The 15458-nt window shown below is 37.7% G+C and overlaps 1 protein-coding gene across 2 annotated transcripts; it reads right to left on the bottom strand.

Annotated features, from left to right (window-relative positions):
• Positions 1 to 1023: 1023 nt before the first annotated feature.
• On the bottom strand, positions 1024 to 14775 carry LOC149828642 (pre-mRNA splicing factor SR-like 1). 2 transcript variants are annotated; one of them, XM_090016926.1, is made up of 5 exons: positions 14705 to 14775; positions 13674 to 14205; positions 13202 to 13282; positions 7788 to 7859; positions 1024 to 2088 (listed from the first exon to the last, which is right to left on the bottom strand). In XM_090016926.1, exons 2-5 carry the CDS (start codon positions 13959 to 13961, stop codon positions 1237 to 1239), a joined length of 1293 nt encoding a protein of 430 aa, XP_089873052.1. In that variant the 5' UTR covers positions 13962 to 14205; positions 14705 to 14775; the 3' UTR covers positions 1024 to 1236. The 2 variants fall into 2 exon arrangements, with proteins under 2 accessions (XP_089873052.1, XP_089873053.1); XM_090016927.1 differs by lacking the exons at positions 13202 to 13282; positions 14705 to 14775 and having other exon boundaries at positions 13674 to 14030.
• Positions 14776 to 15458: the final 683 nt, after the last annotated feature.

The following is a 15458-nucleotide window of genomic DNA, read 5'->3' as shown; positions in this document are numbered from 1 at the left end:
TCGCATTACTAACATAGCACTTCCCACACCACCGCAACCATGTGGTCAACAAGACCTTGTGTCAAGTTGAAGGCCCAGGATCAAATCTCACTGATGCATGAGGGTTGCCATTGCTTTGTCACAGTTGGGGCACGTAAGGTTGGGGGGTCGTATCCCCAACCCGGAGTTTTACCTCACAGGAAGGCAGGCTTATTAAGTCTCCTGGTTCTCGGTGAGGGTTTTCCTTCGTCAAAAAAAAACACACTTCCCAAGCTCCCATCATGCAAGGTTGTAGAAAGGATGCGTTTGGCATGGGACAATCACTGCAAAAGTCTGGCCTGACATTTATGGGGTCGTGTCCCCAACCCGGAGTTTTACCTCACAGGAAGGCAGGCTTATTAAGTCTCCTGGTTCTCGGTGAGGGTTTTCTTTTGTCAAAAAAAAAAAAGCATTTCCCAAGCTCCCATCATGCAGGTTGCAGGGTAGAAAGTAACGATGAGTTTGGCATGGGACAATCACTGAAAATGTCTGGCCTGACATTTATGCTCGCCCACAGCCACACCTAAAGCCATGGCCTAAACCATGCCTTTAGCTTAATTAGTCTAATCCATTCAAAGATAAAATACAAGGCAAGTCCAGTTCAGAAACAAAAAACACCACACCGATGTGCTGGACCCTACGTCACATGGATATGGGCCAGATACGAGGATACCGCCATTCTTATGAAGTTTTCAATATGACTAGTATATAAAGAGATATATAACAAAATGGAGTATCGACCTGACATAAGTTGGATTTCTGCCAAAAAGTTTGGCATGGGATAAGTTCTGAGCAAGGCGGACCATTAACTAAAGATAAGTCATGCACAAACCATGCCCAAAGCGTCGGACTAAAACATGCCTTTTGGCCTGACAACAAGGAAGTACACCCAGGCTTTAGGGTTTGAATGTAAGACAAAGGATGAGCCAAAACAGAATAAAACTGCCAACGTGGTGGGTCCCTGCAAACCTGGCAGCAACCAATTGTTCTAGCATTAAAAAATTCTAAGAAGCTTTTCATAAATTCTTGTCTGCAATCCCTGCACCATTCCACAACAGGGAGAATCATAAATGAACTGTCAAATTGAAGCTTTAAAGTTGAGAAGGATTTCCATCTGTTACTAGACTTTCCTGTCTAAACAGAAAATTTTCTAAACCATGCACATTCCCAGGTTGGTTTTTAGTTTTACAACCTTCCCAATGGTCCTAGAACAGCCTCTTACTTCCAAGTAGCACCACCCAGCCTGATAACATCTTCACTACTACTGTCCTTGACAGTGTGATTCATGCAGCCATCACCTTTCCTGTCAGCTGTAGCATCTCCATAGAGGACCTTCAACTTTGTTAGATTGCTTGAAACTGAATTCTTGTCCTTGGACCCATCCTTGAATGGGCTCGAACTAACATCCGCACTAGCACTCCTGCCTGACACATGAGCGCTTCGGCTTCGACTCCGGCTCCTGCTCCTGCTTCTCTGACGAGAACTGGAATCTCGGTGCCTGTCCCATTCTACCATGTCATACTCCAGCCCACAGCTTTTTCTCTCTGCAAGTTGATCGTACCCATGTCTCCTATCTCTGTCCCGCTCCCGCTGTCTATCTCTTTCTTTGTCTCGTTCCCATTCTCGACCTCTGTCTCTGTCACGGTCTCGGTCCCATTCTCGATCTCGGTCTCTGTCTCTGTCATGGCCTCGTTCTCTGTCTCTGTCACGATCTCGAGCTCTCTCGTGTTCTCGATCTCTATCAGAATCTTGACGTTCTTTAGAATGAGCACGATTGTTGGGGGATCTTCGGGTGTCAGCACTTTCACCCCTTTCTCGGGGTGGTGGCAGAGTTCGACGCACAGGTGAGGAGTCCCTTGTAGATGCACGATGGGGAGCACGCTGACCAAATGACACAGACAAGGCGGCTTTTACTGAAGGTGGTCTTCGTGCAGTGTCATCAGATCCATGGCGATTAGATTCCCCTGTGACCCCAGTGTGTTTTGTGGGAAGTTTCAACCTCTCAAGGTTAGCAACAATTTGGCGCATTACAGGAACTGGGACGCGAGGGAAGAGCGTGTCAAAGTAATACTGCATTGTTTTGCATGCAATGAATCATTAAAAACCAGTAAATTCCCTTTTACATTGTTTCGAGATTCAATTAATGGTCCAAATAAGACTGCAGTATCATACTGTGGTACATCAAACAAGACAAGTTGTACAGAAGAAAGTATAGAAGCAATCAATTGATGATGGGAACAATTATAAGACTGTGGAGTGGGGGGGGGAGATGTGATACAGTTCAACTTAGAATAGCATGAACAATGGATAAGCATGAGGATAGCCTAAAATTCCTTGAGTCTGTTACCACGAGACGGTTGAAACCCAACACCTCTTGGGCCCAGGTCATCTGTTCCCCAAAGAGAAAGAAGCCCAAGAAACAAGCTGAATTTTATGGTACAAGAAATGGCCACTAGCAAGCAGTTTCAACCAACAAAATGATACAATAAGGAGAGGTGAAGTGGTTAACTTGGGGGATCTGAAAGGGCTCCAACCTTCACGGTCTTGGATAACCTGATGTTATCCAACATGGGTACCATGCCGCTTCATCCCATTGGTTGGCCAAGGCCAAGCCTCTAAAAAGATCCAGCCATCTATGAAAAAAACCGCCATCTCCATGTTGAGGGAAGGTAGGTGCGGAATGCAGGCTATTGCTGTGGACAGGAAACTGGGTCTGGGCTTTCCACACATATTTCAATTTCCTTATCTTATTGCAAAGATACCAAAAAGGAAAAAGATACTACTTGATCCTTGAAACCATTATTTCTTTAGAGTTGTAAAAAACCTCTAACTGGGTTTTTGTACATGTAAGCGGTAACCAGTTTTGCCGGTTTTGATTGCAAGTCACCAATGTCCAAAAGTCCCTGTTGTTGGGAAAGATCATTTGAACTAAGATTTTGGTGTCTTTGAAACACTGGGTCATGGATTGTGGTTTTCTGCCCAAACCAGGGAACCTGCCAACTATGGTTTTAAATGCAAATATAAATACCCTCTTCACTGGATAAACTTAGCTTTGAGCACAGTTGCAAAAAGTGGCAGGGAAGGCCCAAGTGACTGAGAACTGTAGATACACACAAACCATGTGCAGCTAGGCCAGCACCCTTTCAAACAACAAAAATCTTTCCCCTTATTTTCTCCTTTCTGAGAATAAATATTTGTTTCGAAGAAGCAATAACAACAAAATACATTAATATTATAAAATAAAAAATGAGGTATTAAAATAGCCATTTAATCCAATTGCCATTTAAGAACGAAATTGGAGGAAGGGGGGGCTGGAGGGTGAGGGGTGGAGCAGCAACAAAATAAGAAATCATGGGGTGGGATGGCACCCTAAAAACAATGATGATGATTAGGGGTGGCAATTTCTGACACGACCCAGCAACCCGCCTCTTAGGCGGGTTCGGGTTGGGCTTAAGCCAACCCGTTTAATAAAAGGGTCGACCCGCGTAACCCGTTTATTAAACAGGTCGGGTTCGGGTTGGGGGTATGCCAACCCGCCAACCCGGCTGACCCGTTTAATAAACGGGTTAGGTGGGTGGGTCAACCCGCCAACCCGTCTGCCCGACCCGTCAACCCGTCAACCCGACCCGCCAACCTGCCTACCTGCCAACCCGATCCGTCAACCCGCCAACCCGACCCGCGAACCTGAAAACCCGTTTACCCGACCCAACCCATTTATTAAATGGGTTGGCGGGTCGTGTCGGGTTACCCGTTTATTAAACGGGTCGGGTTCGTGTTTGCCACAGCCGACCCGTTTAATAAACGGGTCGGGTTCGGGTTGAGGTATGCTGACACGCCAACCCGACCCGATTGCCACCCCTAATGATGATATGATGTTAAAAACTTCAAAACCCATGATTTGAACTCAAAATAATTCAAAAAGAGTATTTGATGGTTTAAAACAAGGACCAAGGCCTTCATCAATAACAAATGACATGAGAAGAGAACAAAAATATCCCTATAATTAAGCTGCTGAAGTCATGGGGAATGTAGACCATCTAATTGGTGGACTAGTCAAGCAAGGAGGTCCAGCCAATTAAGCATGGACGTGGCCTAGTCTTGCAGTTGTAACATACCTTAGGGAATCACTCACCATAATAAATAGAACACTCTCAACCAAAGTCCAATTGATCACCACATCTATATCACAAACATGCAGTTACAAACAAATAATGCAGAAAACTATCCGTCCCATGGTAGCAGCTAAATTTTTTGTGAATCAGATTCCATTCTCTATTGCTCATGTGTGTCCACTGGCTTCTTCCATGTCCAAACAGCATCTTCATCACCATTATGTCGCTACTTTTCTCCAGTACCTTACTGTTCAACCTTGGACACCATGATTTCTTAGAGTTCTTCCTTTTCGGGATAATTATAAGATGAGCTTATTGAAATTAAAACTCAATTTGACTCCCTCTTACTCCATGGATTTTAACCTTGCACCTTTTCTTCTTTTCTGCATACCATGATTTGTTCTCAATCATATCAATCTTACAGTCTTTTTCATTGCCTATTGCATATTGCCTATTATTCTCTTGACCTTTTCTCATAGCAACTAGCCCCCACAAATTCAATTGTTTCAAAAAAACCAGATGGCACAACTAATCTGTAGCAAGAAAATATGAGCTGCCTAGGTGACCCAAATTCCACCTCTACATATCAATTGAGAGCAATATTAGATAGTGACTGGTCAGCTTATTGCATATGCCAATTGAAGGGCAAAAGATGAATGTGCCCTCTTCAGGATCATTATCTACACAAAAACACGTGGACACAAGGACACATGATGCGGGTTCGACTCGCAAGTTTGAAATTTTTTTGGAAAAAATAGGACACCAGGACACAGATTTTTTAAATTTTTAATTAACAGAAAACCATTTTTATATTGTAATAGTAAAAATACATTTAATACTAAAATTATTAAAATAATGACTGTATGTGTCAGTGTCCATGTCACCATGTCCACTTGTGTCACCAGGGACACACACCCAAAATGGCTTGTCCATGTGACATCGGATCATACCAATACAATAAAAAAATGTGTTGAAAGCTTCTGCATATCCTTAGAAGTACACTTTCCTAAAAACCACTTTGAAAGCTGGAAGCTAAGCACTTTCAAAAGCTTGTTTCCTATGTTATGGGAAGCATGCTCCCAAAGACATGGTGTTTTAGTTTTAGACATAAATATTATATTTTCTTTGTAAAAATGTCCACACAACTCAGGCGTTGTGATTATTATGAAAAATAAACCATTATCTATGAAAAAGGAACCAATGTCGCATGTTTAATTGGATTGAAGGATGAGTCATAATAAAACTTTCTGTACTTTCTTTAAATCCGACAAAATGCATTTATTTTTAATAAGATCAATGGCCCTTAGCCCCTTAGTTAATTGAACTAAGAGAACAAAGTGCGTAAAATTTATCCTCTCCACGTAATTCATAGATTTCCTATACAAAGTACATGTATCATAAACCAATTACATAATTATATAATCAAAGAATAAGCAATATAATTTTTATTACAAGTATTTTTCTAAAAATGAAAATTTTAGTTAGTTTCCAAGTATCAAATGTATAACAATTTGTCTTCATAATTTTGAATCATAAAACCATTCTTGACTCATGTCTTTCAGTATTACCTACTCGTTTCCCACTTCACATGGGCCTAAAAAGCTCACTTCCGATTCCCACATCGCTTCTCAGAGCTACCCTCTTTAGCAACTCCAAAAAGAACTTTTCAAATTTCAGATGAAACTGAGCATTTAGGAATATAGATCTGCCCACCTCACCATTCCAGCCACTCAAATCCACAATCAGACATTCAGATTCATATTCAATGTTTGAAAAATTGATTTGAAGCCATCTAAGATTGGGAATTGCTGCAAAAGCTTTTCAGCTTAAACATGCTTGTGTTCTGCATTTATCCACATCGTTAAAAAATTCAGAGCAATGCCTTTACTGTTCCTATTATATATTATCACTTAAAAGATTGAAATTCAACATGCAGAACATGTTAAACAACACAATCTGAGGACCCTCAATTATCAACTGGTTGCACCAAACAAGTGACTAGAATGAAGTTTTTTTTTATGATCAAGCTGGGGGATTAAGGCCCCCCTCCTTTCCAGTTGACAAGCCCTAGGTAGTTATTCAACCACCCATACCAGTGGGTTTGAACTTGCAACGTCCCATCACATGGCGACTTGCACAAACCGCTCCTACCAAACAGACAGAGCCCCATTGGTGATTAGAATGAAGTTACATAAAAGTTAACTGGAGTAAATACAAGATTATTTCTATATCATGTTTATTTAGGACTTAATTCAACAGATCAATTGCAGGGCATTTTCAACTACATAATATCTTGACAAATTGATGAACCTCAACCATCAATTGACAGCACTAAACATTTGATTATAATAAAGTTCCACACAAGCTGCACTTCCTCTTCCAACAGTAAACAAGTTCCGCCTGCTTAACAACGTTGAACCATATCTACTTCATGAACAAGCCAAATCAATGTTTTACCTATACAGAATGTACAGAACTAAAATTATGCCATCAAGTTCTCAGGAAGGCATTCAGTATCACGTTCATAACTTCCACTTTTGCAAATTGTCAAACCAAATTTTGAAGGGAGAAACAGTACGGTTGTTGTCAACCAAGAGATACTATGAGACAAGCTAACCAATTTACATATTCTTCCAAGGACAGCAAGAAAAGGCAAAGTGCATCCTATACTAAGTTCCTAAGTTGTCCGACAATGATCTGGAACAGTGAAATCGTGAAGGCTACCCAAAAAAGAGATTTTGTAACATAACCAAGTTATATCATTCTCCAAGATTATCATCTCCATCACTTCAAAATGCCTATGAACAGCAATCAGATCATATGATAATAATTCCAAAACCTAGGTTACATGTACCTAGAAACACGCTTCCTTGGAGATAATATTGACATGTTTAAGTGACCAGGCATAAAAAACTCTACATTTCCATTCCTTGTATCAACAAGAAACAATGCACAGTTTTTACAATGAGCAGTACTAATAATTGTTTGGGTGCCATGCATAGATTTTAACCCGAAATGTGTTTTGTTCTTAATATTCACCAGGAAACAACCCAAGCACTTTAACAATGAAGACTCCATACATTATTTCAGCAAGCACAATGATAAGATAACTCACAGATCAAAGACCAAGTCTTATGTTCATATTCCTCACTTGGACTGTTAGTCCAAACATGGATGTAAAAAGAAAGCGCACATAGAAGACTCAGTAGAACCAGATGCCAATGAGAATGGCCAATGCAAAACATAGAGGCATTTTCAGCAATCACTACAATACACTAAGAAATTGAAACTGACAATTTACATTGAAGTGTTTTATTAATAGTATCGCCTTGGCACACACTTCTATTCAAGAGCAACATTACAAACCTTACACTTCTGCAGACAGAGACGTGTTCTCCTCTCGCAGTACCGCCCACACCAACAATTGAGTGGTCCAGTCATGGACCAAAACCATTATATTGCAACTGCTATTGTGAACAATCAAATCCAGATCCAAATTATTGTAAAAGATTAATTTCCATAAGATTACCAGCCAGGATATTTCAACATTTCAATGGAGAGGAGGATGGCTGGAACTCAAACAAAATCTACAAAAAGTCTCATGCTTAGATTTTTCTTCTCTGTTAAAAACTGTGTGAAGCAGATAAGAGTACTGACCTGGCCAAGTAGCAGATCACGTATGTAGACACCCATGGTAGTCATTCGCCCATTTGATCCTGGAGAAAATTCCTGTAGAAGACCGGCAGAATACCTCAATTTGCAAGTAATATCAACATTCAAATATGACCTTCCAGACTTCAGAATTTCAGTTATAAGCAAAGAGACAAAAGTCTAAGTCCTACAAATCAGATAGGCAGGAAGCTAAAAGATCATAAAAGTGCAAGACTATCATAAGATAGAAGCAAACTAATAAAAAATTATTATTGAAAAAAATACAAATACATGTTGCAGGTGAAACCACACTGTAACAAGGATTGCCAGAAAGATAAAAATTGCCAGGAAACAGGCATGCTGAAACATGTGAGCAAAATGTTGACTACTACAGCATTATAAAAAAATGAAGAAGAAACAGTACAAGCTGACGATAAATCCTCCCTCAACAGAATGAACAAAATAAACAAAAATAACAAGAGTTCATTCACCATATATGCAATTGTCTCATAAAACAGACATTGCACCAACTGGTTAAATAAATGATCACTGGGAGCATTACTCCTCATACGATTATCTCAATGTATGAATAGACTTTCCCATTTCAAGACAAAACAAATTACCCCACTCAGCCACACGATAAAATATAACCTAAAGGGCAGAACATGATATGTAACTTAACATTTTCATCACAGTATGGAGCATGAGATTGCAGCATAGAGACAGATATCAGAGAACTTCAACATAGAAGTAGCTTTCTATACAAAGCACTCATGCTTTTAATCAACTTTCAGTTACAGAACAATATTCTTCCAGCACTAAAAATAAACATGCATGAAGAGAACCTATACTGGAAAGCAATAAAATCAACTTAGAATTTGCCCTGTTGACTAATGAATTTTATAAACAAGGACTCTCCCATATCCCAGTAAAACAAACTTTAAACTAATATTAAGCTAAATTTGCATCAGAAATTGATATATGACTGCATTCAAGATTCTCACACCACACTGGTTGCATGAAAATTAGATAACCGGTTTTAAGTTAACACTAACTGTTTGGTGGATTGGTATCTAAAAATTGTTATTCAACCAATAAGTAGCATGAGTTGGATATCACATGACATATGGAACTGCCTGTCTCATTCCAAGTTCAATATCTCAAAAACCATGAGAGAAGCAGATAAACCAATATGCATTGGTAAATTAGATTCATTTTGCTATCAACTCAGCTTAGTTCAAGATGATCTAACAGGACTTGGCGAAAATTAAGTCTTGCTCAGCAATGGCTAATTGAACAAATTTAGAACTGACATATGGTTCTGCATTAATAAACAAACCTTAATTTATCTCCATTCAGTGCACCCATTTTTGGCATATTTTCTTCTGCAATGTAAACATGATTAATTTTTAATTACTTATTTTGTACTTTTCTATAACTCCTACCATGGTGGAAGCAGAAAATTAGTACAATTTGATCTTTATTTCATTTATTTCTTTTTTTTAGAATTGCTAAAAAAAATCTCAATTCATATCTTCAAAATATCCCAAGAAATTCACAAGACTGGTATTGGTAACTATAGTGTCAACACATGGGTGTTTTGCTCAAAAGATGAGTCTGTTAATGTCATAAGGGCCACCTATTGATGGTTTGACACAATATCGGCTTCATGATAATATATCAACAACGGTCTGTCTATGGAGAACTTAAAAATAAGTGATTTTCTAGGAAAACAATTGGAATTTTTAAAAAACAAACTAAAAGTGACATAGAAACTACTAGAGTAGAAAACTAATCATTTTAGAGTCTACATCTTGTTTGTAAAAAAAGCACTACAAATACAAAAAATTCAAAATATGTGAAAGCGAGCAAAATCTAGATTATAGAATCAATAAGTGGAAGTTGCAACTAACCCTGGATATATGCCTGACATGTTTTAGTCACTGTTTTGGTGGGCTTGGTGTTGACCGATACTTTGTACGGTTCATTTGTTGAAGAGCAAAAGTTTATGGCCTACACAATTCTAAGATACCAATGGCCAAAGCATTATATCAACAACAAACTTAATCGATGAAAATAGTTAAATATCCATATTAAACATATAGGGTTAGTTGTACCCCCAATGGTAGACTATATGTAAAAATAGATTTTTTCCATTTTGAATCAATGTCATCGCAAAACCACCATTTCATTCATTATGACTATTATCCACTTAGGATTCTTCATTGATCTTTCACCATTAGGGATAAGAACAGATTTACTTTTTGCAATAAACCCTATCAAATTTGGAATTGCATGACGCAAGAAAAAATGATACAAAGGCTGGAACACACGTATGCCATTTCATTTTCTTAATTTGATAGACAGATTAATGTGAAGAACAAATTGTTTAGAACACTGACATGAACTTCACTAATAGTTCTCGTTGGTTGTAGGGCATTGGCTCATTTTCCCCCAAAATTACATTATAAGCTCCTTATTTTCTTTTTTTTCTACCTTCAATTCACTTTAACAAATTCCACTGGAACCACAAGGAGTGAAATTGGATTCTTTTCATACCTACTATTAAGGTGTTTGTAGCTTTATCTTCAAAGAAGTAAACATTTTCAGACATACACCTCTTCTTCTAGTCAAAATGATAGGAGCTAACAAGTGAAACATGATGCAAACTCAAAAACACATTGAGTATTGTGAAATATTGATATCAAAGGATTCAATTCTTGGATAAGAGACATAACACCAAGAAAATCTAATGACCTCCTATCAATCACTAAGACAGCGGTAAGAGTAGTACTTCTATAGCTCTTTGAAGCATTCATTCCAACAAATGAAGTCTTGGTTACACAAAAAATACCTACTTTCCCTTCCTACCACTCTTTGTTCCTTTGGAGTGTGCACAAGAGGGTTACGACACAATATCATATCAAGCTTCTCAAGATATGCCTGAGGTTTAGGACTTAATATCATGCCTCTCCAAAGGCACCTATAGACAAAGTGATCAAGCTCAACTGGTTTGCTGGGTTGATGCTCCCTGCAATTACGATTGCATGTTCCAAGCTGTGCCATTAGTAATTCAGTTTGCTAACACAAGTAACCTATTAAGTCTTTAGGATTTTTTTTTTTAAGTAATAGAAAAATAATTTTCAGGTCAACGCAACTGATGTACTTGAAATATTCTAAATTAATCATTTTCACATTTTTCAATGTTTGAACAAATAAAGATCATTCTATGGAAGCTAGCAGCCAGCTAGCTTGAAACATATTAATAATTTTCTGGCATTCTCCAATGTTTTAAATAAAAAAAGATAACTTTACAAATGCCGGAAACCAGTTAGTTTGCATGAAGGTTGTCGGACTAGGAAGCGGAAGTAGGAAACGATACAGGAAGTGGAAGTGAGAAGCGATGCATTTTAAAATGTATAGGAAGCGAGGAATAATACATATATATATATATACATACATATATATATATATATATGAATTGAATGTGAATGTGAATCAAAATGAAACACAAATAAAAACTAAAATAAAAATGACTAATATTAAATTTCATGATTTTTTAGTGTAAGAGTTAAATTTTTAACAAAGTCTAAAAATGATAACTACCAATTTAGAGAAACACATGGAAGTTGAATAAGAGTACATATAAGAAGAATAGATGAAGCGTGTGAAAAGCAAGGATGAAGCGTGTGAAAAGCATAGGAGAAGCATGGGAGAATCGAGGTTTTCATCAAGTGTCGAAAGCAAGGAGTATCGTGCATCCGAAGCGAGTTTCCGAGAAGCGGGCTTCCCATCTATCTAAGAAACTTTCGGTAACTCTGGTTTGCACTCTTTCTAAAGACTAGGCACTGTCTCATAAAGACTGCAAGACCTGACAGGAGGCACAAAAACAACCCCACCTTTTTATACGAGTAAAAGTGTTACTTTCTCATTCCTATTATTGTCAAATCAAGTGATGGTATTAGATACTTGGAATGCTTCTTATCTCTATTAGACTTTACTTTTTTCCTACAATACCTGAATCCTTAGTCATGGCAACAAACCATTAGATGGTGCACAACCATATTAAAATAAAACTTACAAAAAACCATCCATTATCTCACACCATACTGAAGGTATTCTCATTCACAAGCAATAGCATTACCATGGCTCTTTAAAAAATCATCTCCCAAATGTCTTTTAAAAAGTTAGCAAACTATCATTGCCATTTCTTAACTTTTAATTTATCATTATCTCTCCTGTCCTCTTTGGATATAAGGTAAGCATTCGTCTCTAAACGAAACTCTTCGTGAGGATTTCCAAGAAATCATTTTTTAGATAGCAAGCAAATTCCTTTTTCATATTTCAATTATTTTGTAATACTTTGTGTATCAACCAGTAAAAATATCTAAGATTTTAGAGCTAACAATTTTTGGATTTATATGGTACGGAATGTTGGGCTGCCAAGAGACATCATATTCAAAAAATGAGTGTAGCTGAGATGCGTATGCTGAGATGGATGTGTGGAAATACAATAAAAGATAAGATTCGGAACGAGGAGATACGTAAGAAGGTAGGCGTTGCACCCATTGAAAATAAGATGAGAGAGAATCGTTTACGGTGGTTTGGACATATTCGACGAAGGCCTAATGATGCTCCAGTTAGAAGGATGGAGAAATGGGAAAATATATTAGTTAAAAGAGGTCGGGGTAGGCCTAGGAAGACATGGATGGAGGTGATAGGAAAGGATATGAATGCTTTGAACCTCACCGAGGACATGGCATTGGATAGAAATGAATGGAGGAGAAGGATTCATGTGGAAGACCCAGAATGATTTTCTTTGTTGGTTCATATCGCCGACCCCAATTGTTTTGGGATGAAGGCGTAGTTGTTGTTGTTTGTTTGTTTTTTAATTTTTGGATTTATATGATGATTTTTGCTAAAAAAAATAGAAATTATAGTATTCCTAATGTGACATTTTAGAAGGCGCATTCTCTAATTAATTTTACTATTAGAGGACTCTTATAAGTCTGGACTTTGACTGTAAGGACAGGGCAATCAAATGCACTAGTAAACCAATATCAACTAGACAGACGAGCTTAAGCCCTTCAATAAATTCATTATAAGCAGGTTACTAGTGTGTGTCACAAAGTAACTAACCAAGAAAACTTATTTGTAAAAAAAAAGCTTCTGTGACTGACATACTTAGAAGTCCTTTAAAGATTTGATTCTGTCCTAGTAGACATCCATATAGATATCCATTCAGAAACTCTTGTCTAGGTGCTTTAACTAAAAGGATAGTTTGCTTTGAACAAATTTTCGTAATATTAGATTGATAAATTCAAGAATGACCAGGAAAATCATGAAACATACTGGAAGGAGTTAATCTCTTTTATAATGAAATGGATGGCACTCTTAATAGTTTAAAATTATGGGAGTACCTCATCATCTTTAAGGTAAGGTTCAAACCAGCCCCATAGAGTCTTCGGCTCCGCAGCATATCGAAGATAGAGGAAACCAGTCTGTAAGATGGTTCAGGGTCAAAAGATCATGCATAATCATAAGGAGAAAGTTCTATACTATTAAGTTAGATATTGGGTGAAAATGTTATATTCATAAACCACACATAAGCAAGATATACCAGCTATTAGAATTAGACGATTCAGAACACAATCTTGTGAGATGTGCATCAAGCTAATTATAAATGTTAATAGTAGAAAATGTGTTCATAAGTTATGAACTAGCACATCCACCATAACATATTCAAGCAATAGCAAGAATGCTAAAGAAACCGATTCTAATCAAAGAGATGCAATAAAGGATACTTTGAAGTAGACAATTGATCACTCAGCAAAATGGATGAATAGCACATAATTCATATCAAAACAGCCCATTAACACGACAAAAACTTACAGCTCTAATATATGGGGAATCAGGGTGCTTCAGCAATCCATGCATCTGCTTGACAGTGAGCTTCATGGTGAAAAACTTGTACAGAAGACAAAATGCGGTTGAAGGACCCCTGCAGTTGCCAGTCATCCACGGTTCCACATGATCGACTTGATTGTATATCTCGTCTATAACCTCATGGTAAGTCTTTAACCTGTAAAGCTCCTTAAAGTAATCGGAGGAAAGAATGTTCATGCAAAGAACCTTTTCCAACAAAGAATCAATAGGTTTTCCAGACGTCTGTATCTCCATAACCCCTTGTAGAAACTCCCTGTTACCCCGGAAAGATGCAGATGAAGCTAGCAGCAAAAGCAATGTAGCCTGAACCACAAAACTTAAAATTAAAATTTCACTACAGTCGATTCTCAATGGGGTATCTAGGCTATCTACTGTGGAATTTGTACTAGCCCCGGGAAGATCCTATTGCACAACTAGCACAAGCTACAAAACTAAAAGAACCAGATAAGCATATCCCTCCGTCACCGCAGCAGAGTCCCTACAGAAAATAAAGCATATAGCGTCAAAAAATACAAAAAAAAAATCAGCAGAAATTTAAAGATTTATCGTCAATTCTGTAGCTTCATAGTCGAATTCGCAGATCCCAAACTGTGTCTGATAACCCTAAATGCCTAATTTTCGATAGCCAAAAATACGCCACCGCAAATTCGCGAAGAGCGGTAGAAGAACTAAAGCAACATAAAAAAAAGAGGACACCCATAAAAATAGTCTTATAGTCTCCACCGGCTTGAAACCCTAAAATCACTAGAAAAGCAAAGAAAACGGCAATAAAGGAAAAACCCAAAAAGCAAACAGATTCATTGGCCAAGGGAACCAACAGAGTCCACGAATCTTAACAAACTATGCAAAAAAAAACCATAAAAACGTAAAAAAACAAGCAGAAAAAAGGAGAAAAATGAACAACCCTAGAAACGGATAAAGTGATTCTTCATGAAGATTGAATCATAAGAAAAATCGAATAGAGTGAAGAAATTTACCTCGTTTTGGGTTAGGGATGTTGGAGGGAGAGTCAGAGAGAGAAAGCGATAAATAGAACCGTAAAAATAATTGAACAAAAATAACAATATAACTAAACTACCCCTAATATTTGGAGATTTTGCATATTTTAACTTCCGTGGTGTCGCCTCTTGTTCGCAGCATCGTGGAAGGGTATTTTCGTTCCCACCTGCATGTAGCAGAGGTGGTCCCGGGATAGATGTAAATGGTTATGATCCAGTTCGGACCTGAGTTTCTGTGAGACCTCGGCGTAGCCGCGTAGTGGTATTTTATTACTGGATCAGGAGTTGCACTTCGCAAACCTGGATCCATTTAGCGCTTGAGAATAGTAAGTTATGGTGTTACATGTAAATGGACTGAAGTTTGATTTAAAATAATAAAGGGTGTGTAGACACCCAATTTTGGCTTATTTGGATTTTGGGTGAATTGGATTTTAGATTGGACTTTTTAAATAAGTAGTTTTAGGTTCAAAATAAGGCACAATTGACTTACAATGATTTTGACTCATGCATAGAATAACGCTAATCTTGGTAGATCGATAGTTTAACATAGGGTTTTCGTATCTTTTCTTGATTTTAGAGTAATTTTGGATTAAATCAGTTTAGAATAGTCTGCAGCACATTTTTCTTTGGTGTTTTGTTTATAGATCATGTGAATAGTCTTTTTACTATTAGCCGATTTAGCGTTTCTAGCATAGTTTTTCTGAATTTTTTTTATGGCTACAAGTAGATCCTA

This window comes from Nuphar pumila, chromosome 9, assembly GCF_984573655.1.
Source record: "Nuphar pumila chromosome 9, dmNupPumi1.hap1.1, whole genome shotgun sequence".
Lineage (NCBI taxonomy): Eukaryota > Viridiplantae > Streptophyta > Magnoliopsida > Nymphaeales > Nymphaeaceae > Nuphar > Nuphar pumila.
The sequence above is the reverse complement of the archived record's forward strand: the minus strand, read 5'-3'. Positions and strand labels throughout refer to the sequence as shown.

What these genes read in the sequence shown, in the direction of transcription:
- LOC149828642 (XM_090016926.1), bottom strand. Translation starts at nt 13,961, where the DNA reads ATGGAGATACAGACGTCTGGAAAACCTATTGATTCTTTGTTGGAAAAG. An exon ending in ATTCCCCATATATTAGAGCT is followed by an intron (nt 13,283 to 13,673) that starts GTAAGTTTTTGT and finishes ACCATCTTACAG; the next exon opens with ACTGGTTTCCTCTATCTTCG. An exon ending in GTGATCTGCTACTTGGCCAG is followed by an intron (nt 2,089 to 7,787) that starts GTCAGTACTCTT and finishes AAAACAATGCAG; the next exon opens with TATTACTTTGACACGCTCTT.